At 41.9% G+C, this 21,738-nt stretch overlaps 1 protein-coding gene across 1 annotated transcript in view; it reads right to left on the bottom strand.

Annotated features, from left to right (window-relative positions):
* Nucleotides 1-3,449: 3,449 nt before the first annotated feature.
* Nucleotides 3,450-21,738, bottom strand: part of LOC123963749 (reticulon-4 receptor-like 1) — a 30,854-nt gene continuing 12,565 nt past the window's right edge. Inside the window, exons 2-3 of the mRNA XM_046040792.1 lie at nucleotides 5,178-5,632; nucleotides 3,450-4,349 (exon numbers count right to left, since the gene is read on the bottom strand). Of these exons, the coding sequence (XP_045896748.1) occupies nucleotides 3,450-4,349; nucleotides 5,178-5,632 (1,355 nt within the window). The remainder of the gene's footprint in view (nucleotides 4,350-5,177; nucleotides 5,633-21,738) is intronic.

Raw genomic sequence — 21,738 nt, 5'->3', positions numbered from 1 at the left:
CTCCCCCCCCCCCCCCCCCCCCCCCCCCCCTCCCAATTGTCAGCTCTGTTTTACAAACAGAGCAGTGATATTGTCTCTCAGAGGCACACCTCTTCCCCTGCCCTAGCCGGCTGTCAGGCTGGATCTGCCGTGACAGTGGGCATACTTAGCACACCGGTGAACATGCACACATATAGTACACAAACACACACAGACATGGGACAGTTGCAACCACGTGCAAACACGCAGGCATATATATGAACACTGCGCAAACAATCAAAGTAGACGTAGCACATGCCAGCGCTCTTTTTGACCTCGCCTTGACCTGACACATGACACCTCTCTTGCACCCCTAGAGCTAATATAGCTTGACAAGTGTGTGTTTTTGTGAGTTTGTGTGTGCGCGCAGGAGTGCTTACAGTCATTCTGATGCATATTTTATATGAGGCTGCAGAGTGTATGAGTGAAAGTAGGACATGAAGGAGGCCAAAATATACCCTGGTTAAATGTGTGTGTGTGTGTGTGTGTGTGTTTCTCTCCCAGCAGTAAATGAATGTGTGTACTTATTCCATTACCATTTTTTTTTTACTTTTTAACCATTTTTCTTTTCTTTTATTGCCTTATCATTCAGCCTCAGGACTCATTTTGGAGGTCTGTCTATTAGCCACACACATACACATGCACACGCACACAGACAGATGTGCATATGCACTAACAAAAAGGGAGGCAAACAAACACAGACCACCTCAGCCATTTGAGGACACTTTCTGTTTAATGTTATTTATAAACAGCTTTTGAGTCTGGCATTGTTTGATAACCACATACAAAACATTTGGGTTGCACAAAGGAAGAGAGGAGAGGAAAAGAATAAGAGAGATAGAGGAGGGGAAGGAGGGAGCAGAGAAGTTGGGGAGGGAGGGAAGAGAATAAGCAGACAGAGAGGGAGGGAGAGACAGAGGGATGAATAGGAGGATATTGAAGAATAGAGGAGGAGCAAGAGGGGACAGTGCGGTGTACCGTTTATCTTGAATGACTCAGCAAAACAAAAAGACAGAAGTGAAATAATGATAATAATCATAGTAAATAAAAAATATAGCTCCAGCCCGTAGCTCCCTGTTTATTTTTTTCAGGGAACTACCGAGACACAATGAGAGTTTCTCTTTGATCATCTTTTCTTTTTTTCTCTCTTTCTTTTTTGTTTTTTTTTTACAAAAAAAATCATCCTCACAGGAATAAACAAGACACAATTTACATCACCTCTGGGTTCACAGCAGCACAAACAAGTTCACCAGTAGGGGTCTCTAATCCTACATGTCGGGAGGACGACACCAGTGACAGGCTCTGTTCGTCCCCAACATTTAGATAGATAGACACAAAAAGTCGGGGCTCCACAGGAAACACACACAAGCAGGGTACAGATGTGACCCCTGCTCTCGGATTCCCATCCAGAACTCGCATTTTCAGGTTGCCAGCCAACCAAACAAATCATTTTCTTGTGCTTTTTTTGTCAGCATATCGTGATTTTAGCTTTTTAGCTAGGCCATCCTTTGCATACAAGGGTAGCTCATCTTAAAAAAAAAATTCATAACTGTGCAATGCTATAAGAAATAAAGAGACTTTTAGCATTACTGGCTAGTGAAAGTACCCGGATGGTCCGTGTGTATCTGTACAGGCTTCACCTATTGTAATCGAGCACTTGAGACCTTGGGTGAATAACTCTGAAATAGTTCAGGTCTTGGGGCAAAATCTAGACAGCATTTGTGGTGCTGTGCTCTGGGATTTGAAGCCCTGGACTGACAGGGGTTAGTGGTTTGCAGTGGGATCGGAAGGCTGTGAAGGTGATCGGGCTTTATTAGGGGGTGTGTGTGCTTGAACCGCTCCAGTTCATACAGGGCACTGTGTCCCATAGTCCTCTCTGTCCTTGTTATTTCCTGAAGAAGAATCCCGAGCCTCAGAAAGGGCTCTTCTCGGACATAGCAGCATTAATATCCTAATCTCCAATCAGGGCTTGTAGATTGTCAAGTCCATCTGTTTTGGAGCACACTAAACACCCCAGAGAGGACAAAGGAAAAAATTCAGAAGAAGTCACTTTGCCCTGTGATGATCATCACAGATTCTGAACTGCATTTATTTTCCAGTTTCAGCAATTGCAGGAGATATATTGTCGAGCTGTCAGTACTCCTCCCTGATGGTGGGGCATTTCCAGCATTTGAAACCCTCCGTCTGATTATTTGGATTGAATCATCTCTGTTTGAAGGAAATTGTTTTCCCCGTTAGCCTCCACAGCATTAAAGAAGAAAGTGCATAACAGTTTATGGGAGTCTGAAGTTTTGTGAGCCAGGCTGGCTCTGGCCTCAGCTTTTCCTTGGCCTACATGAGTTGACCTTTCAGGCTCTTTGAGGCCTCTATTTTGTAGCCAGCGAGGTCAAAGAGTGAATAAAACCACCCCTGTACCTCCATGGTTTGTCCTCATTGGCCACTGGCTCTCAATAGGCACGCTTGCTATCATATTGTCGTTCTACCCGCATGGCTTTAGTGTTTTGTTTTGTTTTTCAGTTGAAACACACTCACACAAACAGTAACACATAAACTCGTTCGCTCACTCTCTCATTTACACTGCCGGTGACTGGTTGGCTCTTATGATGATAGGTTAGTTCTGAATGGCTTTTAAAGTTGATGGGTTGCAATGGCAAGGACAACAGACACCTTTTAAAAGGACTAGTTTGAATAATTGTCCGTTATATAGATGTGTCACAACTCCAGTGGTGTTTTTCAGAGTTTAGACTAAAAGCCAAGGATACAGCTGTGCATTATAGTAGGTTCAACTTACTGCGAGACATGTAAGTAAAACCACTTCATTAATAATAAATAATTATTATAGTTATTACTACTAAAACGATGATCATTTTACTGCTACTTCTTTCTGCAGTATTTTCTTTCTGGATCTTAAGTTATTGTTGAGTGTGGTGAGTGACAGTTATGAATGACTGTGTCTTTGTCTCAGCATGAGTGACAGATGGAGGGCGCGCTGAGAGAGCACTATTGTGTCAAGAGGGCTAAACATAGGGACTGTTTTGATCCTTACTGTGTGTTCTTCTCACTATTATTTGAATAAGGGATTGGCTTGTTATTTTATGTGGCTGTAAAGTTTTTACAAGTACATTTCAGTGAAGCAAGTGATGCCACAGAGACAAATGTATAGTTTTCCTGTTGTTTCCCTGGGTGACATCATCAAAGCAATGGGCTAAATTGTTTTCCCTGACTTCCATGTTTTGATTATGACTCATGAAGATGCCTGCCTTAATACCGCAGGGCTACTTTGACAGTAGATATTTGCAAATGTTCTTTTGTACACGGTCATGTACACACACAGTTATGCACACATGTCTCATTTAAAGAGCCAGGGCAGGGTGGTACAGGAGAATGAATCATAAGGTTGCATTCCCAGCACAAAGTATCCATACCCTGTCTCAGCGTAAGATCACGGAAATGAGTGACAGCAGCAGAGCTGATGGTAAACAGAAAATATAATCTGCAAGGTATGATCCTGCTTTATTATTAGCTCTCTGGACCCCACTTGGTGGGCCGACAGAAGTTCTGGGGATGCACTTGTTCTTCCTCCTTGCAGTTGCAGAAAGGTCATATTTGCCTTCATCTGGATTATAGTCTTTCTCACCCCCCTCCCGTAGTACCTGCACCTCATTGAGCCCCCCTTTTGCCTTGCGGCCCCGGCGGGTACAGTTTCTGCGCCCTCCCTTAGGTGGCCGCGGCAGGGGTGATGGTGAAGGCAAGCTGTACTGGTCCCCGTGGGGCAAGTACGGCCGCTGATGGTGGTTGTGATGGTTTCTGTGACGATTCAGGTGGTTCAAAGACTCTCCCTGCTCCATCTCCCCACCTGGGGCCCCATGTGCATGACCCTCGCCTGACAAGCAACTGGGCAGCTCCTCTTTCTTCAGTGCCTTCAGGTCCTTCCCCGCCAGCTCTGGTGGTGAAACGCACATCAGAGAGGAGGTGGAGCCTCGGAACCTCCGCAGCCAATCCCAAAGTGACAGGGCCTTGCAGTCACACTCCCAGGGGTTGTCGTTAAGTCGTAGGTATTCCAGGGCTGGCAGTAGCGTCAAGCTGGCACCAGACAGCTCAGTCAGGGAGTTATTAAACAAGTACAAGGTGGTGAGGCGCCGCAGGTCATGGAAAGCCTGGCGGTCAACCCACTGGATTCGGTTCTGGTGGAGAAGCAGACGGTCTAAGACTCCCAGACCACGGAAAGTGTTCTGGCGAAGGCTCCACAGTCGATTGCCATGCAGGAAGAGATGACTGAGGTTCAGTAGGTCGATGAACAGATCATCCTCCAGAAACTCTAATTGGTTGTCCTGCCAGGATGTAAGGGAAGGAGGAAAGGTAAAAACAGAGGTGTACAATGAAGTGCAGTGCATGAGTAATTTTTCATGAATTCACTGTATTATGATTTATTATTATGGGAAAAACAATCTTATCACTATTGTAACATTGATTTTTGCAATACTAAATCATTGTATTGCTTTCAGTTCAAAGAGAAACCAATATCTTACAACACAGAGAATTTGTTTGTCTTATTCCAAAGAATACACAGGTTGGGTTGTCAGTGATCTGTGCAGCATCCAGAGGGCAGTAGCTAGAACAAATGGTGAGCTGTGTAAAAGGGGGTCAGAAATGATATTCTCTGCCCTTTGAGTGGTACCTTTTGGAGGTAGAGGATTCAGTTATAGGAAGCGGACCAATGGTCGTGGGAGATCTATTCACAACTAGCTGTGGATTTCTGTACGTTTGACAAAGTGTCGTAGATGATGTCATGCCTGCAATCTTTACCACACTCACTCAGTGTCAACATCAATTTATTTTCCAATCAACGACATGGATAGGCAATCCTTTCCATATAGCAGAATTTCCTCATTCATGTAAAACATTCATGTAATTAATGAAATCATATATTCCATCCTGGATTTCAATCCCTGTACTGTTTTCCACAGAAGCCATACTGTAGTTTATTATAGTGTGAGAGCTGCTGTGTAGTATTTTCCCTGCCTTTAGGATAACAGCTTGCATTTGATCAGCATCCAATTCATAGGCAGTAAGTGCTGAACCAGGGTGATGGACAGATTACACTATAATGCGACTGTGGCTGCAGATGCAAATACAGAAAAGATAAAAGCAGGCTGTACCTGTAGGTAGAGATACTGGAGATTATGAAGGCCTGCAAATATCCCTGGAGGCAGGCTGATCAGGCCACAGTGGTAGAGATGCAGGGCATGTAGCCTACCCAGACCCTGGAAGGTGTCTGAAGCAATGGCATTCAGGTGCCGGTTGTCCCCAAGGTCGAGCTCCTCCAGGCGGTCAAAGCCGTGGAAGGTGGACGGCTGTATGTAGGAGATGTTGTTGGAGTAAAGCCACAACATGGTGGTGGTGGGCGAGAAGTGGCCCCGAAGCAGCCGCTGGATCTTGTTGTTCTGCAGGAAGACGCGCTCGCTCTGGGCGGGGATGCCTTCAGGCACGGCATGGAAGTTGTGGGCCTGGCAGGAGACGGTGCTAGGTGAAGTGTAGCAGATGCAGTGGCGAGGGCAGGGCAGAGAGAGATCCAGGCCGCACAGCACCAAGAGTAACTCCACCCCACCATAACCTGAGGGAGGAGAGGAGAGGAGAGGAGAGGAGAAGAGAGGAGAGGAGAGGAGAATGGAAATGAAACAAAGACACAAAGAGATGGAGGGGAAAGAGAGCGTGAGAGAAAGACAAGCTGAATTAATTGAATGCATCAGCAGAGCTCCTGTTATCAGACACATCTTAAATGAAAAACTCATTGCTCTCAGTTTACAAGGACAACAATGGGCACGGTTCAGTGCAGACAAATTATAATGTTGACACAAATCTCTTCCCAACACACACACGTACGCACACAAACATTCATGCATTGTTTCATGAGTCCATTCTCCTCACATATTTTTTCAATCATTCCCAAACTGTTTACCCTTAACGTTAACCTTGCCTACTTAAACGGTTTCAAAACCCAAATCTAGACTCGGGGGAGCATTTTTGCAAAAACCCTAAATCCTGAATACCAAGATACCCCCTCACCACCACGCACAGACACATAAAAACTCTGCTCAGTTTTACAGTAGTGGAGCAGTGAGTGTGTGGTCTTGTCTTTTTTATTGTGCTGTAGTATGACTGTCACAGAGGTACGCACATTTTTATTTGTGTTCCTTGGACCAATCTTGATGACATGGCATACACACAGAGCATCGTATCAAGCACCGCACAGTGTTACATCCTTTGGTTATCCTTTAAAGGCGACAGAAAAATCAATGCTTCTCCTGCTTACAAGTGAACACGCGCCACACCTGTAATACATTCCCACAATAAGGGAAACCGAGAAAGAGAGGGGTAGAGGGAGAGAGAGAGGAGGTGGAGGATGAAGCGGAAATCATCTGCAGCCTGACTGTGAAGTGGATATTACTTTTTGTTTTCCGATTCTCATTCTCAATTTATGTGATGTTCATTCTTGTGCTGACATGTGTGTGCGTGTTTGTGTCAGTGGTAAACGGACAGATGTGACGGTCAGATGTCAGGTTAACCAGGACACTGCTGCTGTGTTAAGAACAACATGTTCTGAAATGTCAGGACAGGATAGAGCAGCTTTTGGTACACATATGTCTGCATTGCTCTGTACACATCTGTAACCATGTCCGCACTGGCACCATAATGTGTTTGTGCGTGTTTTTCTTTATGTCTTTCTATATCTGTTCCATTTTATCTTAAACCTATTGTGAGAGCGGAGTCTGTTCTATTTGCAGGCATGCAAATTCCTCACCTTTCGGAAAATATTTTGGTGGGGGCAACCAATCGTCACTCCTAATGCTTCAACCCAACAACCAATCAGAGGCAGCGTAGGGTGGGTCTTTTTTCTAGTCTGCTACACTGCAGAGTCCGACAGCTGGACTCAATGAACGAACGAAAGAATGAATGAACGAACTGTCCGTCGGACAGCAAGTCTGATGTAAGACAGAAGTAAGCTAGCTTACAATGTTCCTGTCAGATACAGTAATGTTGCCCACTTTTATTAACCCGTAATGTTAGCTAAGCTAATTGCTCAGAGCAGTGGCAGCAACCTGGATACAATGTAGGCTAACGTCAACACAATAAAACATGTCGGCATCTGTGTTATTTACACTGGGAAGATGTCCCCATTACTTTTTGAAAGCATTTGTTAAAAATGCTTTGAAAAATTGCTTGCAACAAAAAATGGCAAAGAACCAATGAAAGTGCTCTGACCCCCCAACTCATGTTCAGCTTTGATGATTTCTATTAAATACTGTTAAATTATCATCACATTTCGTTCTTGTGACACCAGTATGGTGCATTGCCACATCTCGTGAGCTAAGTGTATCTTCACACCCCTAATCTGAGCCCTTATGTCCACACTACTTTTCAACACAAAGTGACGCCCTTGCGTGTCAGTATCTTTCTCTTGTTGCAGTAGACAAATGCACGTTATCTACACAACATGTAAGCTTAAAACAGACCCCTCTTACACTGTCTCTGCGTTTCTCTGCTGTCTTACCTTTTTTTACCCCTGATCAGTTTGCATGCCTGTATTTGACAAGGCTGACCTTTTTACCAGAAAAAGGAAAAATACACACACATACATACATAACAGCTGTTGTCACGGCAGCCCATCATCTGTCCTGTTTTTCCAACAACAAATCAACACTGTGCAATCCTCTATAATGCTGTGTGAATTACAAAAACAGTCAGACTTTCTCTGTATTGATGACGTGTGATTAAAACAATTTGTATTACTTATTGGAGACATTATTTACAACCTTCTGTTAGTCCATATCAGACTTAAGTTTATGTGTGAGGAATCAGTATTCATGATATCCAGCCATGCTAGCGGCTGTATCATACTAGGTGAAATATTAAAATTTGCAGCATTACATCAAACGGAAATCAAATGGAGCATCATTTTATACACAATTCCATTCAGCGTGATGAGATCTTTTGGTTTAAACAGTTTGGTCATGTGACATCTGCTCGTACTGACAGACCCACCATTGGGTCAATTCACATGTATTATTGATGCTAATGCAGTAAAGAACTCTCCAGCATGTGCAACCCTCTCCCTCCCTCGTCTCCCTTTTTCTCTCTCTTCCGCACACCTCTTCCTTTCACTCGCTTGCCTGCCTATAGGTTTGATTGGTCAAATGTTATTGTAATAAGCTGTAACATTCAATCCCTCAGGGCATCAAAGGGATTTTTATCTCTTTGTGTTGCCCTTTGCTTCATGCCTGTCTGCCTCCTTTCTCCAGAACGTGAATGCTTCCCTTCCTCCACAGCGTTATCTTCATGCGCTGCTCTGCCCCGCCTGCTGTGTCTGTTAATTAGGTATAAAGCTGCTTTGTGATACTTGTCTATGTGAGTGTGTAAGAATGTGAACTGTATATGCATGTCTATAGGCGTGTGAAACTTTTTGTCCTTTTGTCTTTGTTAACTGAGCTGTATTTTCTTGTCTTAAAAAGCAGCTTGTCTTAACTGTTTGCATAAAGATTTGTTAGATGCTATGAGCTTTAGAATTATAAAGAGTAACATTTAGCTCTTTGCTGTATATCTTAAGGTCTTCGTGTCTTGGAAAAGTACGCTCTACATGCGACTGGAAAATGTTTCCTAACTGAGATTTAAGCAGGGCCACGATTTTCTTTGTTTAAGCCTCCCAAACTGCATCACCAATGACAGCTGTGATTTCTCAGCTGTTAGTGTAAATTTTCAAAGTTAAATTCACCAACGGGGTGCTCCCACTGGTCCCATTAATTTATTTTTTACATTAAAATTGTCTTCAATACAAGTCTGCTTGACATGTGCTTATGATAGCGCTTCCAGCATTAGTTTGCATTTCCAATTGCTTCTGTTGCCTTCTGTTTACCCCTGCAGTCTTTATTTTTTTTTCTTTTTGTATTTTCATCATCATCGCTTTATATCTGGCTTCCCTCTTTCTCCCCTTTGCCTCTTTTATTCTTTCCAATTATATCCTCCATCTTTCTGCTATTCATTGTGTAGATGTTTGTTTGAAGAAATGAATGTCCCTAGCTCTGCGTGTATATATTTGAGCCCATGTGAGGTGTTCAGACTGGGATACATCATTAAAGTTTACAGAGTGAGAGGTGGAAGTGGTGATATTAGATAGAAAAGCTACTGAGTGCCATATGGCTTTGACCGTGGGGGCAGCAAATCTCCCACCAGCATCCAGTTGTTCAAACATTTTATTTATTTATCATTTGCATGGTAAAACATTGAATTCTCTGTATTTACTTATAGTGTTAGTAAGGGGGCAAAAGAGAAAAAAAAGGTGTGTGGTTCAAGATTTTAATAGTATAGTACAAGCAGAACAACCTACTATGTTGTTATCTAAATGAACTGAGTTGTTCTCAGCACCAGTGAGGAAAAATCTCCAATCCTGCATCAGCAACAAATTCTTGATACCTTGTTTTCAAATGTTAAAAACATGTTTGCAAACATCTTTACTCCAAGTCAGTGCATTGGAGTTACTGCCGTTGATGTTAGACTGCCTTCAGCCCCATAGCACTCCCGCAGCCTGGAATACATAAATAGACAACTAATTGCAAATCAGCAATTAGCCGAGGCATCAAGATGGCATTATGCCAAGCCTCAAACCTGTAACAACTCCCCCAGTAAGGAGCGTGGAGGTACATAAAAATCTGTTTCACCAGTAATTCTTCATAACGCATTTCCCCATATACTGCAGTTATAGGAAAATGAATCAGGGTGAGTTTCCATTAAAGTGATTCATGCCTGGTGTGGTGAAGAGGTGTTTAAAGCTCATTTGATACCCAACACCTTCTTAAGATTTAAAACATTTTTTGAACCAGGTGCTCTGTTGAACAAAGACGGAGAGCAGTGTGTGGGTTGCGGCTTAATTGTCTCATGTTTGCTTTTGCTAAAATCTTTTGCAAATTTGACAGCTTGACCATGGGAAAAGCGAAAAAGGGAGCAATCAAAGAAAATAAACATTTGCTCCACTCCTCAAACATGTATAAAATACCTGAACAATGAAGCTAGACTATTACAGCTTACTACATTCATACACATACGTACACACACACACACACACACACACACACACGCGCACATACATACATACATACATACTTACAGTATGTGGACACATTTACACCCACACAGTATTTCATGGGCTTTGATTTTCCATGATGGAGCACCCCTGTAGATCAGAGGTTAAGATGGGGACTGATGAGTCCAGCTATGGTTCTTTGTTGAATCTCTTTTCCCCTCATTTCTGTTTCCCCACTGTCTGTAATAAAGGCTTAAAATGCCCCAAAAATAATTAATACAAAAATAATCTGCTGCTACAGTATAACACTTTCCACTCTTTTGGAAAAGCTTCTCACAAGATTTTTGCACCTGGCAGCAGGGATTTGCATTAGTGAGATCAGACACTGATGCTGAGTGATAACACCTGACTTACAGTCAGCATTCCAGTTAATACCAAAGGTGTCGGGTCAGGTTGAGGTCTGGGCCTGGCTTTTCTGAAACAGAAAAGCATCTTTGCCATTGCCTTGAGGTGCGGGACCCGTAAACAATGTTTATTTTTAGGAAACGTCTGATGAGCCTGCTGTTATTCCCCTCTATACCTATAATCTGCCTACGTAACACCACTATGTATCTGCTACATGCGGCCACATGTGAGAGAGGCCGGCAGCTGCTCCACTATTGATCATAAACGTTGGCTTTAAAACTTCATACACCAAGGCCCAAACAAAGAAACGCTCAACTCAAAATGGGTTAGTAACCTGAGGTTAGTAAACATGTTTAGCTCAGCATTGGTCACCTGACGTTAATTTGCTTGCTGCTTTAGCTACGACCTACAGGAGGTTAACTCCGACTGTGTTATGAAAATGGTGGTCGATTAAGGTAATCATTTACGTCCCACTGGCTGCCATCACGTTAATTATTAACGCTGGCTGCAAACAGGTTACAGGTTTATTGTTGATCATGTAACATTACAGTTTTATTTAGTTAACGTTACACTGGGTTTGAGAGTCTGCAGGTGTGTTGACTTACAGTAGTTAATAAGCTGTCATTAATTGCTTTGCACATTACATGGTTGTGCCCTGTGAAAAACAGGTTACAGGTTTAATGTTGATCATGCAACGTTACAGTTTTATTTAGTTATAGCGTTACACTGGTTTGAGAGTCTGGGGGATGTGTTGACTTACAGTAGTTAATAGTCTGTCATTAGTTGTAGACGCATTGTACATTAGGCTATATGTTTTGTGCACGGTAAGTGAAAAACAGGTTACCGGTTTATTGTTGATCATGTAACATTACAGTTTTATTTAGTTAATGTTACACTGGGTTTGAGAGTCTGTGGGGGTGTTGACTTAAAGTAGTTAATAAACTGTCATTTGCATTGCACATCACATGGTTGTGCTCTATAAGAGAAAAAACAGGTTACAGTTACAGAATCCCTTATAGCCATGCAGTTTTATAAGCAGCCTGGATTGTCGCAGCAGGCGATACAACATTCATTATAACCACAAGTGATTTGAGACTTGACTTTGACTCTAGCTCAGTGACTTGAGACTTGACTTGAACTCTTGCTCAAAGACTTGAGAGTTGACAAGGATTCTTGCTCAAAGACTTGAGGTTTAACTTGAAATCTTGCTCAAAGACTTGACTAGGACTCTTGCTCAAAGACTTGAGAGTTGACTTGGACTCTAGCTCAGTGACTTGAGACTTGACTTGGACTCTAGCTCAGTGACGTCAGACTTGAGTTGGGCCTTAGCTCAGTGACTTGAGACTTGACTTGGACTCTAGCTCAGTGACGTCAGACTTGAGTTGGGCCTTAGCTCAAAGACTTGAGACTTGACTTGGACTCTTGCTCAAAGACTTGTGAGCATCTCAATGAGCACAGCACTAAGTGCGTGGGGGCTGACTAGCTTCAACTTTCTGAGTGAGATACAAACTTAAAAGCACAATGGGTCCACCCAAATGTTGAAAAGGGACAGATCAAATCAGTATCTAACCAACAATCGTTTTCCACAAATGAGACCACGAACAGTTTAATCCTCTTTTGAAAATTATACACAATATCTTTAGTAACATTTTAGATTATATTCCCTTATTCAAAAAGTGTGGAGAATTTCAGTTCTAACTAAAATATCACTGCATGATGTAGACTTTAGATTTCCATGTAATTCTACCCTTATTGTAGTGATAGAGTACAGGCTGCTACACCACACAAGATGTTCTGATATTCAAATTTCAGCGTGATTGGATTATAATCACACGGGGGATGATGTCCTTTTGTCCTCTGGCTTAACATTCTAGCATGGCTTTCACTTTATACCAGTAATTGTCCATTTCAGCGAGTGTTTTTAATTCTTTTTAATCAAAACTCTCTCTCTCATTTTATCTTTTTTTTAATTCTCATCTTAGCTTCCCCAGTTAGATATTTGCTGAAAGCTTCATCAAGCACAACCAGGGTTCAATTACAAGAACCATCTCCTCTCCCATCCCACCACACCAGTCATAATGTACACACAAAAACACACACACACACACCCAGAAAAGAGAAAAAACAGCATGTAAGCACGTACTCATGCTGCTTGTCAGGACATCATCACAACTCCCTCCCAACTACAACTTGGCATCTGGAGGAGACACCTGCCACTCTTTCTGGCAAACACAAGGAGAAAGTAACAGAGCAGGGAATGTAAGAGAGGGAGGGAATAGAAGAGGAGCAGAGCCAGAGAGGGAGGGAATGGGCAATCTCATACTCAAAGGGAATGAGAAACATGAAAGCAGAGGCAAGGGGAGAGAGGTAGAGCATGGCGGTGTGGGAGGGGAAGAGAGCAGAGAAACTGAGTGAGACTGTACCTACAAAAGGATGATGGGGATCTACTACAAGCGTAGACCATTATATATGTAGAGGTGTGCACAGAGCACAACTGTGAATTGCCAGCTAATTCTATGACCTTCTGTTACACGAGTTGGATAAACAAAAACCAAAAAGTTTAGTCACATTGAAACACATGTATTCTTTTGTGCATCCAGGTGCACACACACACAAACACACACATCAACGTTTACACAAGCCGCAGGCGCATACACCCACATACAGACACACATTATCAACCCTAATTAAGCAGCAGTGGCAGGCTTTAACTAGAAAAAAAAATAAAACAGAGTGAAAAAGGAGGGCAATTACAGTTGAATTTACAAAAATGGCGAGGAGGCAGAGAGTGAGTAACGGTGCAGGAGGGACGACGGCTAGCTCAGACACTCAATATAGATGCTGCTCCTCTCTTGTTGGTGGTTGATTTAGCTTAGCATAATCCCAAAGATCATTTAGCGTTGCTCATTCAAATGGTGATAAATCTCTGGCAGAGTTAATGAGAGATTTAAATGGCGTCATTGCCTCAAAGACACAGCTGAAATATCTCTGCACTATATAATCCTCCCCTCTCATGTAATATAGTGCATAACCATTACATCCATCTTCATATTGGAGACAAATCAGGTCAGTATTGCCGGCTCTGCACCACTGATCCTCCGTGACCTGGGAATTGCTGTTTTGTTGCCGTGAACCTTTTCTTTTGTTTGTCCCACTTCTGTGAACCCAAACAGAAAAATTCAAACAAAGCTTACATGCAAATTTACTGGCTGACCAGGCAGAGTAGGCGTAACGATTGATTTCTTCAAACACATAGTGATAGTAGTGACACCCCTCTCTTGATCCTGTCTTACTGTTGATCTGTAGAAGTTAGGGGAAGTAGAGCCTTTGGGACATGGCTTAGAGAACAAAAATATTGCAGACCCCAAAACTGTTCATGCATCCAAATACTCTTTTAAATTTTGTACTTTTCAGTTTTGTCCATGTATTGTTCATTGTGCAATTTGGGAACATTTTTGAAATGTTATTGTTCTACTTATCCATGAAGTATGGAGAGAAAAATGTTTTTTCTCACTTACTACAGATCGTGCATATCGGCAGACGTTGATCAGCAACAATTATGATAATTGATTAATCAGGTAATTTAGGTAATGTTTTGACAATTACGTCACTGGAACTAATTTCAACTCTCTAAATGTGAACATTTGCTGGTTTTCTAGGAGAGTAAACTTGAATACCTTTAGGGTTTTGGACTGATGGTCAGACAAAAAAAGCAATTTTAAGACCTGGAATCGGGCTCTAGGAAATTGTAATGGGCATTTTTTTTCATTACTTTCTGACATTTTATAGAAAAGATTGGTAGATAATAAAATGTATTTGCAGCCCGTATGTGTATTCACACTACTACTGGCCATTTATAAAGCACACCACACATTTTGATTGAATTGGACCAGTGGTTTTCATTCACTACACCCTGAAAAGGGGACTTAATATCTTGGACATTAAGAGTGTCCTCGATGGTCCCGAGCAAGCCGAGTTTCTTGTAATCTGTCTTCTAGTTACTGTTTTGGGAAAAATATCTACTGAATGCAAGGATTTGCTGTGTCAAGTGTCCTTGAACACACCACCCCATTTTTCAAAATTGTCCTTGCTTCTGAATATGCACTGTCAAAAAAAATGGCAAAGAAGTGCTCACTGTGATGGACCTCCCATCACAAGCAAGTTGATGCCTATAGCATATACATCAAAAGCTGCCTGGAGCAGATGAAATCTAAATTCTTTCAGTGTACTATAGCAAATTGGCATTGTTAATGAACTAAAGCATACAAATCCACCAGTTATAGTCCTTTTAATTTTGTACTATAATAGGAAACTGCAAACTCTTTAACCTCAGGATCTTCAGCACAGTGGTGTTTGCGTTTGTCCAGCAGGGAAGCAAAGTGCTTAAAGTTGAAAGAAAAATTGATGTTTATTATCATGAAGCACCTTAAGTGGTACCTCGCCTGTTTAACAAATCTGAGAAGGCTTGCTTAAAAGCTATTTTTCAAGGTATCTAGGTATCTTATAATTAGCGCCGGTCCATGTGGTCTGTTCTCCACTGCCTCACACAGAGGTCTGATTCTGTGCTGCGGCCCCCTCGGCCCCTCAGCCCCTGGCCCGGCGTTGTGACATCTGTTGAGCACACAACATACTGGCCCATTAAAAAATACACACACTCTACTCTGATCAGGGTGAGTGCATAAGTGTGTATGTGTGACATAGACATTGAGAGAGAGAGAGAGAGAGAAAATGCAAAAATAACCTCTACCCTCTTTGCATGCCGTAATTGGGTCATTTGAAAGGCTAAGCTTATCTCAACACTAATCAAGCTCTAATTATACTCAGAAAAACTTTACCCACCCCTCCCTCCCATACACACACACACACACACACACACACACACACACACACACACACACACTCTCCACATGCATAATAAGATGATGCAGGTCACAGCTTTTCCTATTAAACTCCTGCCTATTAGCAGAGGGAAGATGTGATCGGGAGTACAGTGCTGCTGTTCTCTGATGCGTCCTGCCTCACTGAAACCACGATGATAACACGGGCCGACAGGGTGACATGTGTCAGTGGAAAACAGGGGCCATGTTCAGACTTCGATGAGAGGTGTGGCACCTCCTCCTCAGGCATCAAAGAGTAATGCATCCAGGCATGCAAGGATACGGGAAGCCGAGACCCATAAACTCCTTCATCGACACAGATGTACACTGTACCTTTTTTTTTTATCAAAAAATTGGTGAAACCTGGAAAAGTGCATGTTGATGTATATTGGTGAAAATACTAAATTGAAGAAGTACCATTTTTCTCATCACTTTTTATTGCCAGAAGTCTTATCTGAGTATATGAGCTGCAAGTATTAAAAGAGAACCTTGTTTACTGTAAACGGTGATGGTCAGATTCCTCTTAAAGCAGAAAACACAATGTTTTGGTTCATGGGGACATAAAGTCTGTTTAAAAGTATTTTGTTGAATCATCAGCAGAAAAAAAATGGTAATGATGAGCACGCTAAAAGCCACGAGGAGAGCAAATAAGCTTGAAGGCATAAATGCAGATGCAAAGTGACACGCATACACACACTAACACACAACTGTATATCCCCAGTGGAGCAAACATACACCAGTCACAGGAATTTCACAGCTGACTGTCCCTGATCTTGCAGAAGGAATCTGTGTCTGCTGAGATGGTGTGTATGAACGCATGTGTATAGTTTTAATATCTGTGTGTGTTTGTGTTTGTGTGTGTGTGCGTGTGTGTGTGTGTGTGTGTGTGTGTGTGTACATTCTCACACTCCACAGCCGTTGTGGCTGAGGTGTAGCCCTCCTGTGTCTTGCCATCACTGAATCTGGTAAGCTCTTTGGCAGATATCCTCGGTGGACAGCGGCAAGAAATGAGCCTGTCCAACAAGCCAATGAGAAGAGGAAGTGGAAGTGCAGGAAGGGGGACAAGCTGGTTCTTCTCTTAATGTTTGTCCAATTCCCCCAGCATGAGGAAAATCTCTCTTCCTTTTCTTGTGACTAAATCATTCCCTGCTCTCTACACTGCAGGTATGAATCACCCATTGTAACCCTCCTCCGCTCTCCATCCCTGTTGTTCATTCAGTTTCCCATCTGTCTCTATTACAAAGACTGTTAAAAGTACATCCGGACTTATTATTGCATAAATCTTTCATAGCATTGCCTGTCTGCGCTCTTGCACCTAGTTTCCACAGTATTTGTTTTTGAGGTTCTCGGAGCGAGAAATTTCCGTCATGCTTGGGGATTACACTTGTAAATCAGACACGCACAGATTCGAGAAAAGAGAGAAGAACAGAGGAAGGAGGCAGAAGGTGAGCGAGATGAAGGGTTGCAAATCCAAATATCCAGAATGACAAGTGAAGGGAGTGATTTCAGCGATGTCCAAGGGATCATCTGTCACCGTGCTGTTTTATCGGATAATGGGCTGTTACTGCTCACTTGATTTTGACTGAGCCAATCACATGCAGGCGTTGGCCATTTCTCAGACTGATTGACCAAAACAAGAGGGGGAGATCGGCATCAGGTCTCTCATTAAACAGGCTTCCAATGGAGAATGATTTTAAGCACTATAGAACTGTCTGTGCTTTATGCGATCAGTCTTGTTCCAAAATGAGTTATCCAACAGCTGACAAATGTGAGACCTAATAGCAACACAATGATTAATGACTTGAGAACACAACTAAATGTACAGAATACTGCACTGGAATTGAATTGCTGGATCAACCCCCTCCATCTAAATCCAGAGCGTCAATTTGAACTGTTTCTAATAGCTTTCAACTGACAGCAATTCAGCCGTTCTAACACAACACCGTTAGCATGATATTAGCGTAGCAAAGTTCCCCCTTCGGCCCGCTTTCTCTTGTTGACATTTTTCACACCGTGCCGCTGGAGGAAAATACATTCAGGTGGAATGACAGAGAAATAGCGGAGAGGAGACATCAGTCAGCAAATATGAGAAGGGCAGTGGAAGGGAGAGGAAGGATGTATGACGGGAGAACAGGAGGAGGTGTCACAGCTTTTCTCCATCAGCTGATGGATGAAGCGAGAAGAGCTGGTTGGTTAAACTTCTTCAATCAGTCATCGGATCTGGCTAATCTGAAGGTTGCAAGATAAACTCCGCCATCTGTCATAGTGTTTAGCTCATGTGAAGGTTAGAATCATTGGGAAATGCCTTGCCCTGCTCTTCTTCTGCTTTCTAGTTTGCTATGCTAATCCCTCTGCGTTTCGTTTGTGGTTCTTGCAAGGTTATGCACTGTTCATTTCTAAACTGTCTCTGTATCAGTGGAGTATCTTGTGATCTCGCAATATGAAACTAAACGAGATGCTCCACTGAAAATATGTCTTGAGTATAAAATACTTACTGTCTGTAGGATTGAAAAGTGGCTCTGAAAAGTTTGTAGCCTTGGATTCACAGCACATACAATGGATTCCAGTGATGACTCAGTCACAGCATGAACATTTCTCTAAACATACCAAAGCATTCACAGAAACTTTTCAAACAACTCCTGCAGTACCATCGTCTTCTCTGATGTTGCACTATAAACTCACTGTGTTACAAACAATGCTCACTGTCATTAAATTACTAAATATACTTCTTCACTTTGGAGCAATGAGGAAGCAATAGAGAAGTAGGGCTTTTAACTATGTTGTTAAACTCCGATGTTCGTTCCTGTGTGAGAATGTTGAAAGGAAAGATTCAGATGTATTGCCAAAATCACAGTAACTGAAAATCAATACATTTTATACAGGCTATTTGGAAGTGCTGTGAAGGATGATTTTTTTATGGCCTAGTTCTGGCCAATCATCAGCTTCACTGGTGATTTATGTTTGTAAAGGCGAGAGCATGCTTCAAACAAAGTACTTGCCTGATCGTCAAACAATGTCTGAAACCCCCTTCCCTCACACCTTCCATATGTCAGGATTTGTCTGACACTTCCCGAAATAAACAATCCGACAAGCACACCCCACTTCCCCTAGTGATATGCCATGTTTACGGAAGTGAGAATTTAGACAGGATGTGAGCTCCTCGTCAAGATCTCTTTTTTCATTCTTTACACAAATACTTCTGCCACTTTTTGTGTGTAAAAACGAGTGCAACACCATGGACGTCTTCATGAAGAGTCTGTCTAGTGTTATCCTCATTTGAAAGATCATCCTGTCTTGCCCCTCTTTCTATGATGTCGGGCTTTTCGCCCTGCCTTTGAGTGTTACCATTACTTGCCAAAAATGAGAGTAGTGCTTCATATACCTTAGACACTCTTTCTGTGGTATAAATATAAGTTTACATGAACAGCACTGAGAGAGAGGTTTTTGTTGTTAGGGCTGCAGTGGATTAAACAATTGATTATTTTGTTTTGACTGTAAAATGTCAACCATAATGTCTATGAACATTCTCACCCAGTATATGAAGTGGTGAAACGTGTTCAAGAGTAAAAGTGCAAATTTTAGTGAATAGAAGTTGGGAATCAGCTCCACTGCTTGATTTAAAAAAAAAATCGTGAGGAACTTCCATTCATTTTAAGGGGATGTTCTACTCTCTGTGTCCATCTCTGGAACATAAAATCACATCTATATTTAAATTTGACTTGGAATCCACAGGGGACAGGAACGGACCACACGTTGAAAGGTTTGTGGCATGTTTTTGATTTGTTTTTCTCATTTGAATTGAACAAGCAAGAGTAGAGCAGAAAGCTTTTGGTCGCATTGTTGGAGCGGCTGAATGGGTGCACACCAAGCCACCAGAGTCTAAATTCTCCATTCCTCTTTATTCCCCTTTTTACTCTCTGTTCATTCACTACCTTTTCCCGTTTTCATTGCTTTAAATTATGGTTGAAAAAGAATTTTTTTTTCACTCTCAGGGTCTGACTTTTCCTGGCCTTGTGATGGCCCCTTGTTTACTGCCTCTCTCTATTTTTTATGTATCTCCTTTAGTTGATAGCAGTAGCTCTCACCGCAGTGCCACTGTTTGTTTTCGGGAAAAACTGTTTGAATGAAAACAGTTCACAGAGAGGTCTGTGGATTATTCGTGGTAACTGGGACACTGTTTCTGCAAAGACATGTCACTGTTGAGGTTTTCAGATGTCACTTTGTAGTGCTTTGAATGGTTTGGAACAAGAGGTTTCAGAGTGAATATATCTAGCTATGGCAAATAAAACTAAAACCATATGCATGGCCAGATACCTACAAGGGGCAAATGAGAAACTATTTTGTCTGACTTGGGTGAAATATTCTTTAATTAGATAGGTAGGTAAGAGTGTATTTTTGGGGGGATTTTTTTCTCTCTACTTCAATATTTATCATTACTTGCAATGTTTACTATTACTAATATTTAAAATGTATTAGTGATTTTTGTATTTTATCCTTACTGTATGTATGTCTTCTGGGTATGATTATTCATACAAGCCATTATAGGCTTCTACCACACCCTCACATGTATTTATTTTTTCTTTTTAAGATTTTAACATGTGTTTGGTATCTATGTGTATGAACTTTTTAAATAAAATAATTAATTAAATAAGAGTTGGTTATGGCTGGGTTTGGGTCTGCCAGGTTCAATTTGTCCACATATTGAGGGCTTCCTAATAGGCTAAACTCAGGTTTAGAAATTTCTTCTTTGCTTCTCTTTTTACACACATACACACACACACACACACACACACACACACACACACACACACACACACACACACACACACTCACAAGGACAAGGGTTCTTCAATAAAAGACATTTTCAAGAATCAGGATTTTGAATTAAACTAAAACATTTTATTCCAGGCAGTGTCACTCCAATCTCTCCCTCACTTGAGGGAGCCACAAAGAGAGAAGCGTACCCACAGTTCAGGTTGTCCCTGATCTTTTTTCAGCACAGGTGCAACAGCACTCATCACTCCATAAATGTTTTGATTTTCTCCCTCAAGGCCACACACGTTTGTGCATAAACACAACTCTGAACCATCACACATGTGAGCACCCATTGACAAAAAAAAAAAAAAATGCATTCACAGGCACGCACGAACACACCCACACTGAAGTACACTCGTTGCTACACTGGAGTATAACACATGGAAACACACACAACACTATACCTGCATTGACGTGCTGAGTAGCATGCATGAAGACACACATTTTTGCTTCCACAAAAGTGTACCACTTGCCTAGTTTCACAAACACATGCCATCCCACGCACACACATCTTGTACATCACACCATAAATTTAACACACACACAAACGCACACAAAAATGCACACACCAGTTGAACAGGAATTTTGAATGCATATCCTGATTTCATCCTCCTTCCCAGCTCACCATGTACGTCCACTCAATCCACCTTCAACTTGGCTACATAATCCTCTCAATTTCTCACCTGTTTTGTACCACCTTCCTCTGACCTCTCTCTTCACTCTGTTTCCACTCCTCTCTTCCTTCTCTTCCCCCTCCTCTACTCCTCCACCTCCCAAATGTGTCTTTGTATCCGCATTAGGGTTGACCCATGCGGTGTGGCCCTGAATTCTGATGTGTCATTTGTGAAGTGCTGCACTTTAAGGATCTTTCTAAAACTGGGTTGGAGTGATGTGTGTGAGTGAGAGAATGAGTGAAAATTGTTAGGAAGTGTGTGTGTGTGTGTGTGTGTGTGTGTGTGTGTGTGTGTGTATCTGAGCCAGCAAAATTTTAACAAGTGGCCAATAGGTGAAAATCACAGGTGTTTTCACTAGTGTTTAATGTTTGGTTTTGTGGCTGAATTTTAGGAAAACTGCTGAATCTCTTCTTTTTCTGAAGCCTTTTTCAGTTGTTCTAACACAGCTGAATTCACAATGTAGTTGTTCTTGTAAATGCTTGTTACTACCAAACAACCAGTATTTACTGTGCTACTGGACAGAGACGTCAATCAAAAAAAAAAAGATGTCTATCAAATCTTGATTTTATGATTGCAAGTGAATGACAATGGCTGCACCATGTTATAAGCTATTGGCATTTAAAATGAGTGATTACAGAGAAAGTTAGAGGCGAAAGAAAGTTTTTTTTTTTTTACTTTACTGCCACACAGCCCTTGACCAGGCACCATCATCATATTTCAAAGACGATGTTTCCTTGTCCAAACTAAAACGCAAGTCTTGGAATTTTTTAGTTCTGACCCTAAAAGTGCTTTAACAAGTGTAAAGAATAATACAAAAAAAAAAAGGTCAGAAATATAACAAGGCGAGAGGCCATGAAGAGCTTTAAAAGTGATC

This window comes from Micropterus dolomieu, linkage group LG23, assembly GCF_021292245.1.
Source record: "Micropterus dolomieu isolate WLL.071019.BEF.003 ecotype Adirondacks linkage group LG23, ASM2129224v1, whole genome shotgun sequence".
Classification (NCBI taxonomy): Eukaryota; Metazoa; Chordata; class Actinopteri; order Centrarchiformes; family Centrarchidae; genus Micropterus; species Micropterus dolomieu.
Note: the sequence above shows the minus strand (reverse complement) of the source record. Positions and strands in the feature narration are given on the sequence as shown.